General features: G+C 42.0%; 1 protein-coding gene and 1 long non-coding RNA gene across 2 annotated transcripts in view; one reads left to right on the top strand and one right to left on the bottom strand.

Moving 5' to 3' along the window:
* Positions 1-15494, bottom strand: part of DPH1 (diphthamide biosynthesis 1) — a 308713-nt gene that overhangs the window by 1499 nt on the left and 291720 nt on the right. The window contains exons 10-11 of the mRNA XM_056558713.1: positions 12844-12922; positions 9441-9575 (exon numbers count right to left, since the gene is read on the bottom strand). Coding sequence (XP_056414688.1) covers positions 9441-9575; positions 12844-12922 — 214 coding nt within the window. The remainder of the gene's footprint in view (positions 1-9440; positions 9576-12843; positions 12923-15494) is intronic.
* The window catches only part of LOC130356782 (uncharacterized), a 49110-nt gene that overhangs the window by 26112 nt on the left and 7504 nt on the right, over positions 1-15494 (top strand). The gene's annotated exons all lie outside the window — the stretch shown is intronic.

The following is a 15494-nucleotide window of genomic DNA, read 5'->3' as shown; positions in this document are numbered from 1 at the left end:
GCTGTGGTGGAACTTCAATAAATGTGATTTTTCTCTGGGTGTGCTGCAAATTTGTCATAAATATATATATATATATATATATATATATATACATAATAACAGTAGTAATATGCAGCACACCGAAATGTCATACAAAGTGCTTTATTCCATGTGGTACAAAAGCGACGTTTCGCCGGCCTCACGCCAGCATTCTCAAGTAATAATGAGTGATACAATCGGGCATATATACACACACCGCCCACTATCAATTAGTGACATCATAAGTGTATTAGCATACATAAATAAACATCAGAAGACATAATCGTGCATTAAATATAGATCATCGTATAAAATCCAGACCCAGACTCGCTATATATTATAGTCCATCACTGGTAATATAGCGAATAGTGTACATCTTACTGTGAAAATATAAGTGTAGATTGCCCTTATTTTTGCTGCTTATTTTTGGAATATATATATATATATATATATATATATATATATATATATATCTATCTATCATCAAAGTAAATTTTGCTGATCCCAGATAATCACTTACTGGAGCAGTTAGCACTCTGTGTTGCATACATATGCACCATATAAATGTAATGCTTAAACTGTAATGCCGATGGTTAGTTTTCTCTGCTCCAAGTCTCCACTGTAGGCCCTGGGCTTCCTCCTGTGAACTCTCTCATGCTGCTTCCACCATTGCTGCAGCTCCTACTCTGCCCTCTAGAGGCCGCACACAAACAATGGCTGTAACTTAAAGACCCAGTGCACGTTCCTCTAAAGTCTCCCTTATAAATTACTGCCAGGCATCACATATACAGTGTTGTTCTGCCCATCTCCTGGCAAGTGAAGAATATTGCAGTACAGGCAAAGGTGCTTGTTCCATTGTTCCAGACATGCATACCTGTGTCTGACCTAAGCCTGATATCCATACCCTGCCTCTGTCTGTTCTTTTGTACCTTGCCGATTCACCACACCTGAGCACTCACCAAGTTTGCTACCACCTAGCAGAACCTGAACTCTAAGCTATGCTACATTGCTACCTCAGCTACTCTCAAATCAACTTAGCTCTGCTACTCCTGAACCAGCTCCGCATTGCTATGTCACCTCATCACCTCAAGCGTCAGCTCGCCCCCTCTGCCTTTTTCCTTGGGGCTAAGCACTGGAGCATCTAGCATTCACACCCTGGAGCAGGATAAAGGGTAAAAAACCAGGGGAATACTTAGACTCTGCTCCCAAGTTTGACCAAAAGTCAAACTGGTAGGTGGCACAGCGGGTCCACACTCTTGGGGCGTTACATTAACACAATGTTTTCCATTAACAGGCCACAATATAGACCCTCTCCAGGTGAACATTTCTTAAATGTGTTTATCCACGAAGGAGTTAAGGAATAAGGATCATTTTAATGTCAGGAATTGCCAGATCAGTGACCTTTGCACACACCGACTATCTTCATGTACAGCAATTTCCGCTTTGTACCATAACAAATGAGCGAGAGGAACTCCTGGCTGCCATTTAGGAAGCAGTAAGGGAGGAAAAAAAAATCTCTGTGTGTTTATTATGTTTCCTTAATGATATCACTCAGTATATAGGCAGTTACATAACAGTATGGAAAGTATACAATTACCTCTGCAAACGTAAGAGCCAGTGCGCGCTGTACCTGAATACATGGAAAGCGACGCTGCACTCTGAGTACTCATCTCTCACATAGAAAAATGGTAATGGGTAATGTTGTATAAAACAGGCCTAAGGAGGAGGGTGATGTACACAGCGGGGGTTAGAACAATGCTGCAGTGATAAATAATAGCATTTTATATATTTACCAGGACTGGGGTTCTTCAGCTGCAGTAGTAGATAGAGATTATAATGTGTGACTCATTTACAGACTGTATACAGAAAAGAGGGCTTGAAGGGAACCTGTCACATTGAAAATGCACTCCAATCTGCAGGCACCTGAAGTGTGCAAAAGAAAAAAAAAAAAAAAAGGGACCTAAAAGACGCTCAGGCTGTGAGAAACAAGATTCGCTGACCTGATAAAACAAAGACTAAAGTTTTTGGCCTCAATTTTAAGAGTCATGTCTGGGCGGACACTAGGCACTGTTCATCACCAGCCCAATACCAATATCCCTACAGTGTAAGCATGGTGGTGGTAGTATCATGCTGTAGGGGGTATTTTTAAGTGGCTGTGACAGAGAGACTGATCAGGGTTGAGTGGGTTGAATGGAGCAAAGTACAGCGATATTCTTAAAAAAACCTGATCCACAGTGCTCTGGACCTCAGTCTGGGCTAAAGATTTACCTTCTAACAAGTTAAGGACCCTCCGTACACAGCCAAAATAACACAGGATTGGCTTAAGGATAATTCTGTGAATGTCCTAGAGAGGTCTAGCCACAGCCCTGACTCAAACAACTCTGGGAATGACCTAACCTGAAAATAGCTTCTGCCGACAGTCCCGATCGAACCTCAAAGAGCATAAGAGGATCTGCAGTGAAGAATATCAGAAAATCCCAAAATCCAGGTGTGCAAACCTGGTGGCATCATTCCCAAGAAGACTGGAGGCTGCCATCTCTGCCAAAGGTGCTTCAACTAAGTCTTCAACTTTCCTAATGCATTGTACCAATGTGCATTCAACATCATAACATTTATATTGAAGATGGTCCACCCCGGAACCATACAGGAGAAAGAAAAGGAGTCTGACACCTGTTTAAAACTTAAAGGGGTACTCCGCCCCTTAGACATCTCCCTGCACCACCCGGCGTTCGTTTAGAACGTCGGCTGCGGCACCGGAGGCTCGTGATGTCATGGTTCCGCCCCCTACCATAGACTTGCATTGAGAGGGAGGGCGTGAGGTCACGAGGGGGGGAGGGGCATGGCCGTGATGTCAGTGCCGCATCACTAGTCATCAGGCAAGGAGAGAACTTTGCTCTGGATGACTGCGCTACCACAGGAGAGATCTCGGGGGGGGGGGGGGGGGTCCCAGTGGCGGGACCCCTTGATCAGACATCTTATTCCCTATCCTTTGGATAGCGGATAATATGTCTAGGGGCGGAGTACCCCTTTAAAGAAGAGAATGGCGGAGAATGGTTAACCACTGATATGATTCTCAAACCCAAAGACTAGGCCCAGAAAAAGGGAAGAAGATAGGGTCAACATTAGCTGGGGTCCCATGACTGTTCTACAGGTTCACCTCCATGATACATACCTCTTTGGTGTAAGAAAACGGCAAAATGTGTGTTTAACTACAAGATCATTTATGCCACTTTTAGTACATGAATATAGAGCACCTACCCAAGCCCGGATATAAAAGAGGTTATCCAGGATCATAAAAAACAGCATTCATTTCTTAAAAAAAACAGCACCACACCTGTCCTCAGGTTGAGTGTGGTATTACAACTTGCCTCCATTCACTTATAATGATCTGAGCTGCAATACCACACACAACCGGAAAACAGGTGTGGATAACTGCTGTAAAGGGGTACTCTGCCCCTAGACATCTGCCCCTAGAAATCCAAATGATAGGGGATAAGATGTCTGATCACAGGGGTCCTGCTGCTGGGAACCCCCTGCGATCTCTCCTGCAGCGCCCCCTATCATCTGGTACATGGAGCAAACTTTGCTCCATGCCTGTTGACTGGCGATGCAGAGGCTGGAGGGAACGTGAAGTCACGGCCCCACCCTCTTAATGCAAGTCTATGGGAGGGGGGTGTGACGTCTGCCACTTGCCCTCCCATAGACTTGCATTAAGGGGCGGAGCATGATGGCATGTGTGGGGGGGTCTTCCGGCCCCCGCAACGCCAGTCATCAGGCATGAAGCAAAGCTCGCTCTGCGAACCAAATGACAGGGGGTGCTGCAGGAGAGATCGCGGGGGTTCCCAGCGATCAGACATCTTATCCCCTATACTTTGGATAGGGGATAATATGTCTAGGGGCGGAGTACCCCTTTAAATCACAAAAAGGGAAAAAAGCAAAACAGCTCACCACCAGTCTGAACAGTCTGTAAACTCTGAGGCACTAGATAGAAATGGAATCACAAGGTATCAATGGACCGTATCCCATGTAGACATACTCATGGATACACGGAAAGAAAAATCAGCACTCACGTGTCAAACAAGAGGCGGAGACATCAGTTCACCGGACATGGAATGACGGATGCTGATCCAAAACAGGATAAAATACAAGCGTCATTTAGTCATGGTGACATGATGCGTAAGTGGAGGATCGCCAGGAAATTAAATCAATCACATTTGAAGTATATCACACACATAGCGAGTCCGCAGGTAACAAACTGACCGTGATAATGCCATTGAAATTCTTCATCCGTAGTTTACTGATGCAAAAGTATACAATCTTATATGGAATATAAAGACTACATCCGCTAAGCCAAGTACAATATTATCACAGTAAAATAATGAATGGTCTGACAACACAGCGTCCAGTGATTGTATCAATATAATGCACATACGGAGGCTCACTAGGAACAATGAGTACGTCACACATAAGACATGTCACATGGGTAACTGTTCCGTACCTGGCAAATGAAAAGATAGCATTTTTTAAATAGACATAAGAAAATCTTGAACAGGGTACGATCTTAAAGTCATCACAAGATACAGAGCATGGCATATGTAGTAGCAATGGCTATTTGAAATTAATACAAGAAATAACTGAAGCATAACAAAAGATTAATACAAATACATGAGGTCCTTGCGATAACTGAGACCTCAAGGTGCATGGGTGTCCAAATTTAAAATCCAAAAAGCTTCCCTACTGAATAACATATGAGACCAATCCCCATCCCGTTTGGGGAGGTTAACCTTTTTGATGCCCTGAATAAAGATGCTGACGCATGACCTAGAATGTACATCATGTATATGTTTGGATAAACCTGAAGATGAGCGATTAGAGACATCTCTGCCATCTCTGAGGTGTTCAGCTACTCTTGTCTTTAATTTGCAGGCAGTGCACCCGACATATTGGGTGTGGCATTCTGTACAAGTTGTATAGTATACAACATGAGACGTCTCACAATTAATAAGGGACTCAATGGGGAAAGTGTGACCTGTGACAGATGAAACAAAATTACTTGAGGACTTGATATATTGGCAGCTATTACATCGTGTTTTACCAGACCTAAAGCACCCCTTCATACTCAACCAGGTGGTAGATGTGTCTTGAGAGGAAAAGTCACTCGGAGATAACATATTATGTAGTGACTTGGCTCTTTTGGCCACACATCTGAAGCCACACTGCAGTATATGAGCAAGTGTGGAATCTTGATATAAAACCGGAGAATGTTATTTCCGAATATCACATATTTGACAAAAATTGACACTATATGGTGTAGAAAATGTGGAGGATTGATAATCCTTCTTGTATGTATTCTCATTTCCATAATTTTGGGAAGAGCTATTGGATTTTTCGGAAGGTATAAAATAGTGTTCCTGGGTTTTGGAATGGGCTATAGCCTTAGCTCTATTGAGGATGCCGGATGTATAGCCCCTAGATTTCAAACGTGTCATGATCTCCCTGCTGGTAGATTCATATATTTTAGAGTCAGAGCATGCCCTTTTAATAAACTAATAAACTCGCCAATAGGGAGATTTTTGGTGGTATGGGCAGAGTAACAACTGGTGGCAGCCGTGGGTTTACAATATAACTGAGTGTCAATATTGCCAGTAGTGATATTACCAGAAAGAGATAAATCCTAAAAATCGATACTGCCTGGTGAAACATGTACAGTACCGTAAATGTAAGTAATTATTATTAAAAATCAACTAAATCAACAAAAGATGTGATTGTGTCCGATGGGCCCCGCCATACCAGGAGGACATCCTCTATATAATGTATATACCAGTGTATATGGTGTTTGTAAGGATTACTGGCCGCATATAGATGATTCTCCTCCCAGAAGGCCATATATAGATTCGCAAGAGGTGGAGAAAATTTGGCCCCATCGGACAACCTGAAATCTGCACACAATATGAACCATCAAAAGTAAAATAATTATGCTGTAACAAAAACATTAAAACATCCAAAATAAAACCCTGTAAATTAAGAATCATAATTACTATAGTATTCTAAATGAAATGTAATTGCTTGTATTGCATAATTATGAGGGATGCAGGAATAAAGGGAGACTATGTCACAGGACACCCATGTGCATTCACTATTCCATTCAAGATGGGACATAGCTGCCAGTAACGTTTTAGTTTCTTGGATATAACCTGATGTCCTTGAAACCAGGGGTTGAAGCAACCGATCAAGCCAATCTCCTAACCTTTCCAGCAGGGAGTCAATCCCTGCCATGATAGGCCGGAGAGGAGGGGGGGGGGGGGGGATGTGTTTTTATGCCCTTTGGGTAATGCATGGAAAACCAATCATTTGGGGAAGGGAGGGGACATATATTCTTGTTGTCTACTCGAAAGAATATTGAGCGTTTGGCCCTCTTCTAAAACCCGTTCCAGTTTTTTCTGAATTTTTTTGGTGTGGTCAGACCCGATTTTCCTATATGATTTTAGGTCTTGGAGCATGTCCAGAACAGATTTTTTGTAGAGGGACTTATCAAGAATAACAACTGCCCCTCCTTTATTGCCTCCTTTATACAGATTTTTGGATTATTCCACTAAGATTTGAGGGCAAGACGTTCTTTGTGACTTAAATTATGTGGAGCTGTGGCATTGGTGTTTTTGTAATATTTTTAGATCCTGCTCCACTCTACGTTGGAAGGTATCCATAGCTTCTGCCCAAGAATTGATTGGATAGAACTTAGGGTTAGAAATCTTCTAACCCTTAGTTTTATCCAATCAATTCTTGGACAGAAGCTATGGATACCTTCCAATGTAGAGTGGAGCAGGATCTATCGTAAACTCATGGCTGGAAACAATATTCTTCATGCCACGAGTTGTTACCCGGCTCATACCACCAAAAATTGCCATATTGGTGAGTTTATTAGGGCATCCTCAATAGAGCTAAGGCTATAGCCGATTCCAAAACCCAGGAACACTATCTTATACCTTCCAAAAAATCCAATAGCTCTTCCCAAATTTATGGAAATAAGAATATGTACAAGAAGGATTGCCAATCCCCCACATTTTCTACACCATATAGTGTCAATTTTTGTCAAATATGTGATATTCTGAAAAAACATTCTCCGGTTTTATATCAAGATTCCACACTTGCTCATATACTGCAGTGTGGCTTCAGATGTGTGGCCAATAGAGCCAAGTCACTACATAATATGTTATCTCCTAATGACTTTTCCTCTCAAGACACATCTACTACCTGGTTGAGTATGAAGGGGTGCTTAAGACACGATGTAATATCTGCAAATATATCAAGTCCTCAAGTAATTTTGTTTCATCTGTCACAGGTCACACTTTCCCCATTAAGTGTCTTATTAATTGTGAGACCTCTCACCCAATATGCCACACCCAATATGTCGGGTGCACTGCCCGCAAATTAAAGACAAGAGTAGCTGAACACCTCAGAGATGGCAGAGATGTCTCTAATCGCTCATCTTCAGGTTTATCCAAACATATACATGATGTACATTCTGGGTCATGCGTCAGCATAGTTTATTTAGGGCATCAAAAAGGTTAACCTTCCCAAACGGGGTGGGGACTGGTCTTATATGTTATTCAGTAGTGATGCTTTTTAGATTTTAAATTTGGACACCCGTGCACCTCAGGGTCTCAATTATCGCAAGGACCTCATGTATTTTTATTAATCTTTTGTTATGCTTCAGTTTTTTCTTGTCTTAAATTCAAATAGCCATATATACTACGTATGTCATGCTTATGTGTGACGTACTCATTGTTCCTAGTGAGCCTCCGTATGTGCATTATATTGATACAATCACTGGACGCTGTGTTGTCAGACCATTCATTATTTTACTGTGATAATATTGTACATGGTGTAGCGGATGTAGTCTTTATATTCCACATAAGATTGTATACTTTTGCATCAGTAACTACAGATGTAGGATTTCAATGGCATTATCACGGTCAGTTTGTTACCTGTGGACTCGCTATGTGTGTGATATACTTCAAATGTGATTGATTTCATTTCCTGGCGATCCTCCACTTACACATCATGTCACCATGACTAAATGACGCTTGTATTTTATCCTGTTTTGGACCAGCATCTGTCATTCCATGTCCGGTGAACTGATGTCTCCTCCTCTTGTTTGACACGTGAGTGCTGATTTTTCTTTCCGTGTATCCGTGAGTATATAAATGCTACATTTGCCTGGTATCATTGCCATGACTAAGGGCTATGTTTGAGCCCGAAACACATCTGCATTTTTCACTTTTACAGTGACATGTTGCTCTTGTTTTGCTTTTAACCTGGATTGTTAAAGATTGTATCCTTTTTCTTTTGGGAGCTGGATTTTCACCCTTTTTTGCTAGCCCAATAAAGGGTCCGTTTGGGAAAGCAGATCACCCTTTCCAGTATACTGATCATTGCATCACTGTCCTCTTAAGCACAGCCCCACAAAGCCTGCTGTTAGAAATCCATCCTGTACTGTTACAGCACGCCTGAACGGAGCGATACTTTTATAATTCTTTTTTATTTCACCTTGTTTAATGATCGGTGAAAATGCTAAAAAATGCAGTAATGTAAATGTATCTACATCCCAGAACTCTGTAAACTACTGCCTGAGGACCATTGTTATTCATTCCATGAAGTCCCCCTTATTCTCTTATACGAATTGTATCAATCTCTAATTGTGCGTCACTTCCATTATATATGGTTAGAGAAATACAAGGGCAAAAACGCGAATATAAAATGCTGCCTAAAGACCTTAAAATGGACAAGAGTGTTAGGGGAAATGATAAACTGGTAGTATTACCTGGCTCCATGCAAAGCTGCACAGATATCCTATTCATCTTACAATGACCTCTACCCTTTCAATGAAGAGTCTCCTGCTGGCTCAAGGCTCCTCACATACATTTATAAACTACTGTTGCATCTCAGTATAAAGGAGAATGCAGGTTTTTCATTTATGTTTTACTCTGAGCATCTTTCATATACTTGTACTGCTATTATCCATTATTACACTTTAAAAGAAAGAATAGAAAAGAGAGATAGGCAGAGACTGGCCTTCGACTACATCCATATATAATTTGCCTCTGATTCGTTTCCACTGCAGCCTAAAGGCAGTAAAGTTCACTGATCATCACTAGGTGGCGCCATTGGTGCACAAAAATCCGGGGAACCATTCAGAGGAAGCGTAACAAACCCACAGTGCCAAAAATATAGAAATAAATATGAATGACAAAAATAGATAACATAAGTGTGTTTTCAATAAAACATGAATACATATATAGTTAAAAATATATATACACACACAAAATATCTAAATGTGGCTTCAGCCTAATAATACTGATTGACAAAAGCTCATGCTGAAGGGCAGAGCAGAGGAGCACGCAGTCACTTGTCGCAGCCCTCACCTTTGTTTGTCTAGCTGTCACGTGGACAGGCCGATGAGACTCGTGGTTCACCGTCCAAGGACCCAAAGACTGATTTGAATAGAAATCCATAGGATACGTTTTCTGCCATTCTGCTTCTTTAAGAGCCACACAGGCCTGTAGAAAACACTTGAGATCAGTCATACAATATTAATCATAGAACAAATTCCCCTAATATTAAGAACATTGTTTGACTTTTTCAATGATTCCCCCAGAAGTCCTGCATTACGATTTACGCTGGTTTGACACGTTACATCGCTGACCTTTTTCTAAGATTTTTACAAATTTAGCTAGTGCTCCTCCAGGGTACAGATCCACTATGGCTAAGTGTACAACATTAGAGATGTAAGTTAATTCTACCATGATACTGAAGGGACGCATGCTGATGAGAGTACTTGTTCACACGTGTGACAGGTTTCCAGTACAGTACCCAGCAAAAGTTTTCTAGCAACAATTTTCTATAGCTTAAAGGGGTACTCCGCCCCTACACGTCTTATTCCCTATCCAAAGTATAGGGGATAAGATGTCAGGTCGCGGGGGTTCTGCCACTGGTTACCCCCGCAATCTCTCCTGCAGCACTCCCTGTCATCTGGTGTATGGAGCAAAGTTCCGGCCCCTCAATGCAAGTCTATGTGAAGAGGCGTGATGACGTCACAACCCCTCCCATAGACTTGCATTTAGGGGGTGGGGTGTGATGTCACAAAGGGGTGTGGCCGTGATATCACGATCCTCTGGCCCCTGCATCGCCAGTCATCAGGCATGGAGCGAAGTTCGCTCCGTGCACCAGATGATAGGGGGTGCAGAAGGAGAGATTGGGGGGGTTCCCAGCGGCGGGACCCCCGCGATCAGATATCTTATCCCCTATCCTTTGGATAGGGGATAAGATGTATAGGGGTGGAGTACTCCTTTAAACACCTAAAGCAATAACAATAAGAGAAGCTGAAATGATCTAGATGGATCATCACGTGGACAAGATGACTTTATTTAGTTCATTTATGTGGTCATTTCTTGTCCAGCCTTGTATTAGAAAACTCCAAAATGTCAGTAGACTTGGTCATTGGTGTACAAGCTGCATAAATCAATGCATTTTGGAGGGTCTCTAAGGCCTGGGATAAAATATGACATTTTGCAACACAGCTGGTGGATTCTTTTACTACGGAGCTAAAGGTTTAGTCTAAGGGAAAACACTGAGTTGTCTGTAATCCTGAGCACTACAGCTGTCACTCAATAGTTATTGTGTACCTGTCATCAAACCATATTTTGTAACTAACTCAGATTATGTTCCCTAACTACTTCTAACAACCCTCCTGCCCTTAAATTTTTTCTGAGCTTAAAAAATTTCTGTATCATACATTTCCCCTAGTTCACAAAGTGGGCGTTCCCCAGCAAGCATGACGTCACTGAAGCCTGCGAAAAGCTGTGCCTCGCCGAGCCCCGCACGCACTTCCTGAGTTTGGTCTCCTGCCAGGCCTAGAGGAGACCATACTAACTGTCTGACTTGTGCAGGGAACAAAACAGAGCCACCTAGTGGCCGTTTTTTCAATCACATTAAAAACATAAAGGTTGAGAATTTTAACAGCAAGTAAATAGCAAAGTGTCTTATAATAACATAAGGAACAATATATTAAAAGTTTAGTTTGGTGACAGGTCCTAGCGTATCGGGAAAGCTTTTGTATAAGACCCACACTAACAAAGTAAAGTCCATACAAGGCAGACATATCAACATTCTTGTCCTAAGAGCCGCCTCAAAGAGGTATATTTACAAGCTGTGGGTCTGCTGCAGATTTTCTGCATCTCATAATATTTCTTTTGGTGCAGAAACACTGCATATTTTCTGTGTCAGATCTGCGTCATGTGAACATACCCTCACAGGTAGTATATGAGCAGTCTTGTTGTTCATTAAAATGACATTTCCCAACCTCATAGTCCTTTGACAAAAACAAAAGTTTCCTTCTCTCCTGGTCAGTTACCAGACTGGATCATAGCACTGGACAATGTTCTGTCTGATAAGTTCTAAAATTGTCATGTAGACAGCTGCTGTTAAAATCCCAGGACCCAGTCTGCTGGATCTCCTGAACTGGGCCCAGGCAGTCTACTGGAAGGGAGCGTGCCGGCCCCTGCACGGAGCTGTACCCGGCACGCCCCCTCCATGTATCCCATAGAGGTTCATGAAGGGGCGTTTCGGCTGCGGCTTCCTGCTTATCTATAACTTATCCTCTATCCTTTGGATATGGGATAAGTTATCTTTCACTGCACTACTCCTTTAAAATAAAAAATAAAAACTGGCACATGCTGAACTGTCTTTAAAAGGAGGGCTCCAGTTGAATTTTTTTTTTATCCTTTATGCCCAGGCTGCCAGAATAAAAATAATAAACATTAACTTACCTATTTCCGCTCCCCAGGTGCTGCCAATATTGCTGCCCATCCTCTAGCCCTGGTCCTCTTCCAGATTTTGGTGCTCGACAGGTAACACTGCGGCGCAGCTTATGGCCGGCTGCAACAATGTCCTGTTTCGGCCCGTAATAGGCTGAGCTGCAGCTCAGCTTATCACCTGCTGAAACAAGACATAGCTGAGGGCGGCGATAAGCTGAGCGGCAGTGTAATGTGTTGGGCCTTAAAAGTCAAAAAAGGGCTGGTAAAGGGCAATATCGGCAGCACCAGGGGAGCAGCGGAAGGTTAGGAAGTTAATGTTTATATTTTTTATTCCATCAGACTGGAAAAAAAGGATAAACAAAAAAGGTCACTGGAGTTCTCATTTAAGCTAGAAAAAATGAAACATACATTGCTATGAGCAAGTGTGGAATTGTGTTGCTTTTTTGCACCATAAATTAGTTTGACCATTATTGGCCCCACTTTATCCTGCTAAACTCACCCACTTTTAGTGCAAATATGGAGTGAGTTGTCTCTGGCATAAATGGTTCGATAAATTCTGGCCAGAGTGCCTTCACTTTACGACATAATACATTTTAAAGACTCCCTAAACCTAAAGTCAGCAGCTTATTAAAGTGCAGTTTTCCACATTATGTATATAAATGTTAATGGAGGTTTACAGAACTGGAGATTTGAGAGATAAATTCTTGACCTCAAGGGCAGACATTTATATGGCCTTTAAAGGGAATCTGTCAGCTGTGTTTGCTGATAAGAGCCGCAGACACGTTGGATAGCTGTTAGGGTATAAAAATAAACTGTACCTTTCCTAGAGCTGATTGAGGTTGCCAAATTAATAAAATCAGCTTTTTATTTTTCAGATTTCTCAGTGTCAAGGAGGTGGAGCCTTTGACGGCTCCTCACTCACCCTCACCTCCCAGCCCCTTTTTGATTGATGTACAGAGCTCAGAAATGTATCTGTTTTAGTAAATGCTTGTATTATTGTAGGTGGGCTTACCTCATATGGAGTCAGCAAAGGCTTGGGGAAGGCGGTCCCCCAATCTATAGACAGTCTTGGACAGGCGACTTGTATCCATCTACAGGTTAAAAGAAAATAATTTACACTTTACAAATGATAAATGGCATCACATGCTGAGAACTAAGCAACTGACTTTGGATGTTACTCAGTCCAATAGACAAGACAACGTAGCAGTAAGTGGAGTAAATCTATTCAATGAACAGAAGGTGGAGTAAGATGCTTAGTGCTTAGAGCAATGTTTCCCAAACTAAGTAACTAAAGGCACTAAAGGAATAGCAGGCGGCACCATTGCACTATACAAAAATCATGCTAAATTCATAGGACCCACTCAGAACTGTATTGTAGTAGATGGGGGGTGCATCATGCAATATTCAGTATGCTATAAAAACCAAATTTCCATAAAAAGAAAAAATAGAACATGAGCACTCACCTGTACTGTAAAACTTGACTTTTAATTAAAGCATTAAAATGCCCGCCGGCTATAGAAAAGTTAAAATGGATGGCAACAGTCTGTTTCACGGGAAACTCCTGCTTCGTCTGGCCTGAAGGCCAGATGAAGCAGGAGTTTCCCATGAAACAGACTGTTGCCATCTATTTTAACTTTTCTATGGCCGGCAGAAATTTTAATCTATATATATAAAACTCAATGTGTGTATGTTTGTGTGAATGTTCCAGCATCACGTCCAAAGGAGGAGATAGGAGGTCGGGATAGATGGACTGGATAGGGGGACAGGATAGGAGGTCGGGATAGGAGGACGAGATAGGAGGACGGGATAGGAGGTCGTGATAGGAGGTCGTGATAGGAGGTCAGGATAGATGGACTGGATAGGGGGACAGGATAGGGGGACAGGATAGGAGTTCGGGATAGGAGGACGAGATAGGAGGTCGAGATAGGAGGTCGAGATAGGAGGTCAGGATAGGTGGACTGGATAGGGCAACAGGATAGGAGGTCGAGATAGGAGGTCGGGATAGGAGGACGAGATAGGAGGACAGGATAGGAAGACGGGATAGGAGGACGGGATAGGAGGTCGGGATAGGAAGACGGGATAGGATAGGAGGTTGGGATAGGAAGTCAGGATAGATGGACTGGATAGGAGGATGGGATAGGAGGTCGGGATAGGAGGACAGGATAGGAGGACAGGATAGGAGGACAGGATAGGAGGACAGGATAGGAGGACAGAATAGGAGGACAGGATAGGAGGACAGGATAGGAGGACAGGATAGGAGGACAGGATAGGAGGACAGGATAGGAGGTAGGGATAGGAGGTCGGGATAGGAGGTCGGGATAGGAGGTCGGGATAGTAGGTTGGGATAGGAGGTCGGGATATGAGGACGGGATATGGGGTTGGGATATGACAACAATATATGATGACGGGATATGAAGTCAAAAGCTTCCTCCTTTGTTTATTTTCCTCCCCAACAAGGATTAGGAAGGAAAAAACGGGCAACTCAGCTAGTGCTTTAATTAAAAGTCAAGTTTTACAGTACGGATGAGTGCTCATATTCAATTTTCTCTTTTTTGTGGACACTTGGTTCCCCAAACTAAGGTTCTTCAGCTGTTGCAAAACTTAAATACCCAGTATGATGAGAGTTGTAGTTTTGCAACAGTTGGGGACACTGGCCTACAGCTTCTGAAACTTATCAAAGCGTCATGCCCTGAAAGGGTTAAACCAAGTGAGATCTAAAACTAGATAAAAGCTCAGAAGCTAGTGTGGCCTCTAAAAGCGGTCATGAAATATTCTGCTTATAAATGAATGTAGTATCCAGTCCAGGCCGGTGAAGGATGATGTTCCACCACATTTGTGGTTTATGATACTTTTTTAATGGACTGCCTGCATTTTCTCTTAACAAGCTTTCGGGAGCTAACCTCTTCTTTTCATCAGGTCAGAAATAATGGGCATCTTATTAATGATCTTAACTGTATTGTTCTAGTTAAACAGAAACAGTTAAAGAGACTTCAGTGCCGCCGCTTTTCCTCCTTTTCCGTGCGGCCGTTTCTTTCCTTACTTGATATTTCAGAACATTTTATTCGGATTTGTTCAGTTTTATAAACAGTTTACACCTAAAAGCTTTTGAGGAGATAATGCAGTTAGTCCATTAAAGAAAAAAATACAATGGCGGTTGTCATCGGATCATTTCCCAAGTTTCATACATCTCACCACTACAAAGCTGTGTGATTTTTTTTTTAGAAAAATGTCAGATTTCGAGACATACAAATGTAAATAGTAGAAGGGGGGAAAAAAAGTCAGAGGTATTCAGAGACAATAGACTGACAAGTAGATGGATGGACTAGGGCAGACATGGGTAGATAATGCACAAGACACATACAGAAACAGGCAGATAGATAGATAGAAAGATAGAAAGAGTGAGAGAGAAAGAGATTACACATAGACAGACATATGACAGATATGGGAGAACAAGACAGATGGACAGATAGATAGATATGAGAGATAGATAGATATGAGATAGATAGATAGATATGAGAGATAGATAGATATGAGAGATAGATAGATATGAGAGATAGATAGATATGAGATAGATAGATAAATAGATATGAGATAGATAGATATTAGATAGATAGATATGAGATACATAGATAGATATGAGATATGAGAGAGATAGATAGATGA

The sequence above is a fragment of the Hyla sarda genome, chromosome 2, assembly GCF_029499605.1.
Source record: "Hyla sarda isolate aHylSar1 chromosome 2, aHylSar1.hap1, whole genome shotgun sequence".
Lineage (NCBI taxonomy): Eukaryota > Metazoa > Chordata > Amphibia > Anura > Hylidae > Hyla > Hyla sarda.
This window is presented reverse-complemented; position numbering and strand designations above follow the sequence as displayed.